The 8,365-nt window shown below is 45.3% G+C and overlaps 1 protein-coding gene across 1 annotated transcript; it reads right to left on the bottom strand.

Annotated features, from left to right (window-relative positions):
- On the bottom strand, window positions 1-7,839 carry LOC145505208 (intelectin-2-like). Its single transcript, XM_081486979.1, is given in 8 exon segments — window positions 1-153; window positions 3,530-3,633; window positions 4,642-4,762; window positions 5,146-5,304; window positions 5,631-5,878; window positions 6,817-6,927; window positions 7,546-7,609; window positions 7,828-7,839. Coding segments are annotated over 8 exon segments (972 nt in total).
- Between the last annotated feature and the right edge of the window lie 526 nt (window positions 7,840-8,365).

Raw genomic sequence — 8,365 nt, 5'->3', positions numbered from 1 at the left:
TCAGTGGTAGAACAGGAGCACAGCTGCCTCAGTGATCTCCCGGCTGGAGCTGTAACCCTAGTGAGTTCCGTATCCATTCCAGTCAAAAGAGGAGAAATCCCCACACTGCACAGGATTGCCCTCTGGGAAGAATTCTCCTCCACTGATGCAGTGCTGGGGGCAGGGAGAAGACACAGTGAGGGGCTGGCTGTAAACACACCAGTGAGCTCTTAATGGTCGAATCCCCTGTAATTGCAGCCCTCTTCCTATTTGCCTTGACCACCTCCCTGCACAAACCTTTCCCTCCAGTGGACTCTGAAACCGTGCTTTCCTGAATTCCTTTCTGTAAGGTAGCATTTAACAGGAGGCTTCCTGTATGCTGTTTTTGGTCTTGCATAAATCCTTTTGTTCCTTAACAGCCCCTGAATGCAGGTGCAGAGGGCTGGCAAGCCAGCTCTTGGGAAAAATAGGAATTTATGTATCCCGTTCGTATGGAAAGTAGCTTTTCCATACGGTGAAAAGTAGCCATTTACAACTCTCTTCCCTTCTGTTATGGAAAGTAACTTTTACAATCCCCTCTCTTGAAAATGATTCTAGCCTCAAGCTTCCTGAAAAACGTTTAAGATTTTTTTATCCCTCTCTCTGCTGAAAAGGCTATCTTTTGAGACAGTATATATATGCCCACAATATGTTGAATAAATGTCTTTGTTCCATCAGAACACTGGTCCCTGTGTCTTTCTTCATTTCTCTCTCTCTCTCTCTGTCCCCTTCAGGCTGCTCAGCCTCTTTCCTTCCTTCTTTCATTTTCTTATCATCGACTCTGTACTCCCAAGTTTTGGCCCATTAAAGGACCACAACACCTTTTTATCTCCCTTAATATTTGTTCTCATACCCCTTGCTCACTCTTTTTCCTCAATTGTTATGTCATTCATTCGCTAAGTCATGTCTGACTCTTTGCAACCCCATGAGCTGCAGCATGCCGGGCTTCCCTCTCCTTCACTATCTCCCTGAATTTGTTCAAACTCATGTCCATTGAGTTGGTGATGCCATCCAATCATCTCATTCTCTGTCTCCCCCTTATCCTCTTGTCTTCAATCTTTCCCAACGTCAGGGTCTTGTCCAGTGAGTTGGCTCTTCACATCAGGTGGCCAAAGTATTGGAGCTTCAACTTCAGCATCAGTCCTTCCAATGAATATTCAGAGCTGATTTCCTTTAGGATTAACTGGTTTCATCTCTTTCCTGTCCAAGGGACTCTCAAAAGTCTTCTCCAGAACCACAGTTCAAAAGCATCAGTTCTTCAGAGCTCAGCCTTGTTTATGGTCCAACTCACATCCATACATGACTACTGGAAAAACCATAGCTTTAATTATATGGACTTTGTTGGCAAAGCGATTTCTCTGCTTTTAAATATGCTGTCTAGTTTTGTCATAGCTTTTCTCCCAAGGAGCAAGCATCTTTAAATTTCATGGCTGCAGTCACCTGGATCCCCCAAATACTATTCCTCACAATTCTGTTCACACCTCACTCTCCCGATGATGGCCTGTCTTCTCCCATGACTTTTGCCAGAACCAGCATAATCATTTATTGTCAACATACTCCTAAATCTAGATGACCAGCCAGGTATTTTCTGGGCTTGAAACCCCATATCCAACTGCCACATGAAGATCTCCACCTACATATCACTAGATCTAAAACTCCACTTAAGCAAAACAAAACTAATTCACTCTCTTGTTGCCCTTGAATCTATTCCTTTTCTTGTCACGCATCTTAATTGATAGCACTCAGTCCCCCAAAACAAAACTCTGAAGTCTGTAGTCTCCTTCACTTCCCATCCCCCATGGTCATTTAATCATCAAGAACTGTTGATTTCACTGTCGATCCATCCATGCTTGCTCTTTCAAATTTATCAAGGCCACCCCAGCTCAGGTGCTCAATATTTCACATCTGCACCTTTACACCTGCCTCATGATCTCCTTGCCTCTAAATTCCTTACTCTTGAATCCAGGTCCGTCACCTGGCTATGCATCATCATAGCAAAACGAAAGTGGATCATGTCGCTACTGTTTGAACTCCTCTGATATGTCCCATCATCTACAGCATAAAATCTATTTCCTGGATATAATGTAAACACCCTGATTGCCCTGCTTCCTGTAGGTATTTCCAGCATAGCTACCTGCTTCTACCCCATGTGCGTACAATGCTCCAAAATTAAACAACTCATGTCCCCCTCAACACACCATGGTGTATCAAATCCCAGTGATTTAGAACATGTTAGTCATTCATGCTCAAAGGACACTACTCTGCCCCTTGCTGCCTATTGAACTCTACACACATCTTTTGACATTCAGCAAAGATGTTACCTTCCTGGAGAATCAACTGTGTGCCATTAGTAGAGGTAGAAGCTCCTGTATTGTGTTCCCAGGGCCCCTTGTTCATGTTGCTATCACAGGCAATACCACATGAGATTGCAGTCATGCATTTTTATCTCTCTCCCACTCAGTCTTGAGTTCCTTAAGATGATTCTGTCAGCTTTGCATCTCTAATAGCTGCACTCCATAAGTTCCCTAGCATGTATTTTAAGGAATCAGTGCTTGCAAGGGTACATCCAAATGAGCATTAATGAACAAGATAACGCTCATTGAAAGCCAGTGTAGGGGGAACACACCCCACCCTACTCCTAGGGCCCACACTTGCATTATCCTCCAAATCATAACCAGGGGACCTTCCATGAAGACACAGCTATTACACCTCGACTGACAAATGGACAAACTGATAACTGCAGGGCAAAATGAAGATGTCCTTGACTTCGGGGTCACATTTCTCAGAGTGACAACTGTGGAAGGAAAATGTGCTGAGTGAGCATTCTTGCTCTTAGAACTCTGGCTCCCTCTTCCTCCTGCCCCCCCAGCCATAGAATGCCCCTCAGAGACAGTCTCCACTAACCAAACTACAGTGTTCTCAATACTAGAAAAACAATAAAAGCATAAAGTTTCTATGTTGAATATGTGAGAATATCATCAGGACCTCAACATAAGGAAATACTTCTTAAGCACAGCATAAAAGTACTAATCATACATTGAGAATATAGATAAATTGGACTGCAATACAGTAAATTATAGCCATTGGTCAAAGGTACAAACTTTCAGTTATAAAATAAGTCCTGGGGATGTAATGTACAGACTGGTGACTATAGTTAATAATACTATTTTGTTCATCAAAAAGTTACCAAGAGAGTAGATACTAAAAATTGTTATCACAAGACAAAATATTTGCAACTATGTGTAGTAGTGGGTGTTGACTAGAGTTACTGTGATGATCATTTCACAATACATAAAAATATAGAATCATTATGTTATGTTCTTGAAACTAGTATAATGTCATATGTCCTTTGAATCTCATTTTTTAAATAATATTAACAATTTTAAAAGTCTGTGCACAAAATACCAGCAAAAGAATAAAAACACAAGCCAAAGGAACATACATCAACACCCCAATCAGATGTTCACATGTACACACACACACACAAGTCATGGATTGTCCCAAAACTTACGAGCTCAGTATTGCAGCCGGTGACTTTCATTCCAGCACACAGGGCATTGGCTGCTCTCTCATTATTAAACACCCTGAACTGGACAAATCCTGCAACAAATTCTCCTGGAAAAGAAGAAGCAGAGAAAGGGCCAAGTATTCAAAGGAGGAACTAGACACAGCTTTCCACTGATCAGACCAGGGATTCCCTAAATCAACAGGTCAGATTACAGCCCAACACTCCAAGCTGCGGAGATGAAGCCCAGCACCTCTGTGAAAAATTTGTTTTTGTTCTCACTTTATCAAGAACACCCTGGCTCAGGTTCTCAGTATTTCACATCTGCACCTTTATACCTGCCTCATGTAAAAAGAATCTACCTCCTTATATGAGATTCTTTTTACATGATAAAGAACAAAAAAAATTTTTACTTGATAAACAGATGGATAGCTATTTTTAAAAGAAGACGTTTTTTCAGCATGATAAAGCCATAGAATATAAATATTTGGTGGGAAAATACAAGCCATCAGTTTTTACCTTTGCTGATTCAACAAGAACAGGTAATGGTAGGTAGGGCAAACAAAGTCATGGTAATTAGATGACAGGTGTGGCTTCAGAAACAAATGGCCACCTCCGATCATCACTTATTGCTGCTGGACCTCTGGAGATCTTCTTGCTGATCTCCCAGTGGACTCTTATTTCTCCTATGATCCTTAGGCAGAAAAGTGACTCTTGTGAGCCTGAGCCTTGATCTTCTTACTCTCAACTGGAGTTTCTCCAGGTGAGCCATGGTGTTCTTGATAAAATGAGAACAGAAATTTTTCTCAATACTTTCCAAGTTGTTCTCACCTGTGAAAATTAGCTTACATTTTCCTTAACTAGTCTAAAAATCATGGAGTGTATTGGTTAAGAAGTCTGGCTTTATATACTCTACAATGGAGAGGACAGTAATTGTAACTTCATTGGTTTTTCGTGATGATTAAATGACACAAAACCATCTCAAGTTTCTAGAAAACAGTTTGGCATACTGTATTGATACGTGTTCCATAAATGTTAGCAATCATTAATTTTTATTTACACTTTTTCCAAGAGAGGAGGGAAGGATTGATGACTGGGTTTTGGAAGGAGATACTCACGCTGACCATTTGGTGAATAATAAGATGCAGTTTTCTCAGCATCGCCAAAGTCATAGTCAACAGGAATGGCTGAGACATTGTCAGTCTAGCACTTCCCTGCTCCGTATTTCACTGGGTATTTCTGCAGGGACCAAAATACAGGGTTGTGTGAGGACAGTAGGCAAGCTGTCATATAGGGAAGTAGGAGATTTAATGCCCTCGGTGTCATATTCAGAAATCAGACTGAATAACAGTGATTCCTTCCCACCTGCACTCATAGCTAGGACCCTAACCAGCCTCAAGACCCTTGTTTTTCTCCCTCTTTACCCACCCATAATTTTCTCCCCCAGGCTTCTTCCCTTCTGAGAGGCAGCACCCTAGTTTGCAGTGACCCAGAGGTAAAAGAAAGCCAAGCAGAAGCACCGCTTAGTGACATGAACAGAGCAGACTTACTCCTGTTTCCAAATACTTGGCTTTTTGTTCACTAAAATAAATGCCCCACCCCCAGCCAGCAGCACCATGTACCTGATAGAGTCCAAACAGATTCTGTCTCAGTCTCTGGAAGAAGCCAGTGTTCGTGTGGTACCTCAGCAGGGAGCTGTTCCTCCAGTGCTGCAGAGGGGAATTGTTGGGCACATGCCAGATGCCCAGGTCCTGAGCTTGAATGTCGTAGTAGCCAGGGTTCTGCAGAGGGACACACACTCAGCTTGATCAGCCCAGGAGGTATCTCCAGCCAAAGACACACACACACAGTACTCAGTGGAGCTGAGAGCTCAGGTCTCCGGGGGACAGGTGCCTAGCAGTGCCCAGACACCCACCTCCCTCTAGCAGAGGATGAGACCCCACCACACAAACAAGCTTGGTAAGAGGAATTTGTGATTCAAGACATGGACTTCTGTCTTTCATCTTCTCCAGCCCTACTTCCAACTCCCTATCTCCCACCCTCCCTTCCACATGCTCTGCTCCAGCCACACTCAGCTCCCACCCTTTCCCAACTGGGTGCTCAGTACCTTGTAGTCATCGCTGGTGGCCGCCTCTGCAGACCCAAATGTGTTGTGATTGGCCCAGTTGCCATCGCCCTCTGGATAGTCAGCCCTGTTGCCTTGCTGACTGGACCAGCGATCGCCCAATGTGTATTTCCCATGCATGTTGTTCTCATGCACACTGGCCACCAGGGTCCAGCCACCACCCCCAGAGGTCATGTCACAGAAGGTCTGGTAGATAACACCATTCTCAGTGAGGAGGTGATACAGGCCATCTGCAGAGGGAACCAACCCAGAGACCCCCTTTCTGAGACCACAGGGTCCATCTCAGGCCTCACAATCAGAAAGATTCTGGTTAGTCAGAAATGTATCCTGAAGGCTCTCACACATACCCACTTGTTGAGGACAATTCTCTGTGGACACTGACTGCCTTCGTTCCATGCTACCTTTTCAAAGACTTTGTAGAGCAAACATCCTAGGAGACAGAAATGGTATCTCCCTTGGGATAGAGCCTTCTTCTGGCCAGAAGAGGCCAGAAATCACACCCGACGACATCTCAAGTCTACATCAGGATGTGGCCTCTGCAACTCAGAGGTAAGGGCAGGCACAGTCACTGTCCATTATATGAGATTCAGATTCCCTAAGTGCAGAGTTCTTCCTTGCACTCAGCCCCAGAGAAAATAAACTGTCTTATCCGAAAAGGCTTACCTTTGCTTGACAAACCCAATTTATGAGCCGCTTGGCAAACAAACTACACGGGCAGATATCTCCTGGCCCTCTTCACATCACTGTGATGGGATGGGACCCAGCACAGGAAAAAGCTGATGCTCTGGCTGCTTCTTTAATTGTGGGTAATAAGGTTCTATGTCTCTGCCTCTGGAGGCTCATGTTTTCTGCCAGAATCTATGACACTAGGGCAGAACTAACATCTTAGATTACAATAAGGGAAAAATCTGACACTCATTGGAGCTATGGTCACCATGCTAAGACTCACCAGCAACACCACATTCTTGCTGTGTTCAGAAGATCATGTCTCCACCAACTAGGTTGGACCCCAAAGCCTCAAAATTCCTAATAGAAATCTCCTAGGCTGGAAGCTGGAGTCAGAGCAGACAAGAGTGGTAGGCATACCCCCTCTTGATCTCCATGACCAAGATCTGTTTAGCTAAAAAGTGGTTAAAAGGAAAGGATGCTGAGTTGGGTTATTACTCACCACCTGCTTTATGGCAACTTTTTTTGATTTCTTTGCAGCTTCTTGGAAGGAAAGACAGGTAAGGAGCACAGGTTTCCTCCTCCAAGAACTTCTCAACAGAAAGCATCCCTGCTAGAAGATGTGAGGATAATTCTCAGTCTCCTGCCACTCACACCAGCCTTCCTGGCCATTGGCTCCTAGCCCCTTCCCACTTCACAGGCTCATCACTAGGCTGGGAGGCCCCAGAGGTCAGGATTCTCTCAGCTAAGAATAGCTGGCCTCAATCTAGTACATACTTAACACTTGCATTCTTCTCCATAACTAATTAAACATGAAAACTCTCATTATGCTTACTGTGATAAATGGAATCATGAGGATGAGGACTAGGGAGGGATGCCCCCTGGACACAGCCCTGACCACCAAGCACCCTCTGAGAACCACAAGGCCATGGCCACAGAAGCAGGAGCTGCTAGAAGGAAGCACAGTCTTCACCACCATGGCTCCCCTGAGCCCCCTCAGCCACACAGAGGCACAGATGGAGCCCTAGGACAGGCCTTAGCTTCAGACCAAACATCCAGAGAGACCAGAAATCAACACTCTGGCCACAGCTCAATTTGGCTGCAAAGCGTGGCTTCTCTGCATCTCCATGACTCCCTCTCTGGGCCAGAACTTCAGCATTCAACCTGGTTCTACTCTCTCTGCCCCACTGCACACCTGAGATGATGAAACTGCTACTCCTGAGTGACTTACCTGCATTCGGCCCTCTGGTGGCCAGAGAGAGGAACAGCAGGAGGTAAAATCTGACTCCTGTCCCCTAAGTAGAAAGGAGATGCACACGGTCATTGGCTGGTTCATCCTTTCTCTCCCTTCCATCCTTTCTCTTTGAACTCTCTGAGTAAGGAAAACTCAAATGGAAAGTGATGGGATTCTGGGCACTCTGGAATAGACTCCATCCCATCCAACCCTACAATTCCTTAAGGGGCCACAGTCTCCTTTCTCTGAAACTCCCCATCCCGAAGACCAAGACCAGACCTGAGATGGCATTGTGGCTCCCCACACACTGGGATCTTGTCTCAGACTCAGCACAGAGAGCTAGATTCCTCCTTCCTTCCTCGCAGATGCCAGGAGCTGAGAGTGCCCAACCAGGAAGAGTCTCAGAGTCTCAGAGCTACTGCCACTGCAGGGAGGTCTGAGGTAGGTAAAGTGCTGAGCCTTCCTGGGAGAGCAAACCATATGGGCCCTGCCCATCCCAGCCTACTTTGGGCTGCAGGCTCCACCCTCGAGCATTCTTCCTTTGAAGTTTCCTGAGCCTCAGGCCCAGGCAATGAGAAGAAATGTGTGACTGGCTGGAGGGGCAGGAGGCAGCACTCTTGGTCACACAGGTGACATTCACACAGTGTTGCATTTTGTAACAGACTCTCAGGATGAAGGGGACCTCACAGTTCTTCTCTGCAGCCTGTCCTGCTCCTACCTCAGTCAGATGCCCCAGGGCCTCACACACCTCTGTCAAGTCATCATCCTTCCAATCTCTCCTGAAACTTCTCCATGAAGCCATCCCTAACACTCCCAT

This window comes from Giraffa tippelskirchi, chromosome 5 (assembly GCF_054371585.1).
Source record: "Giraffa tippelskirchi isolate mGirTip1 chromosome 5, T2T-mGirTip1v1.2.pri, whole genome shotgun sequence".
Classification (NCBI taxonomy): domain Eukaryota; kingdom Metazoa; phylum Chordata; class Mammalia; order Artiodactyla; family Giraffidae; genus Giraffa; species Giraffa tippelskirchi.
The sequence above is the reverse complement of the archived record's forward strand: the minus strand, read 5'-3'. Positions and strand labels throughout refer to the sequence as shown.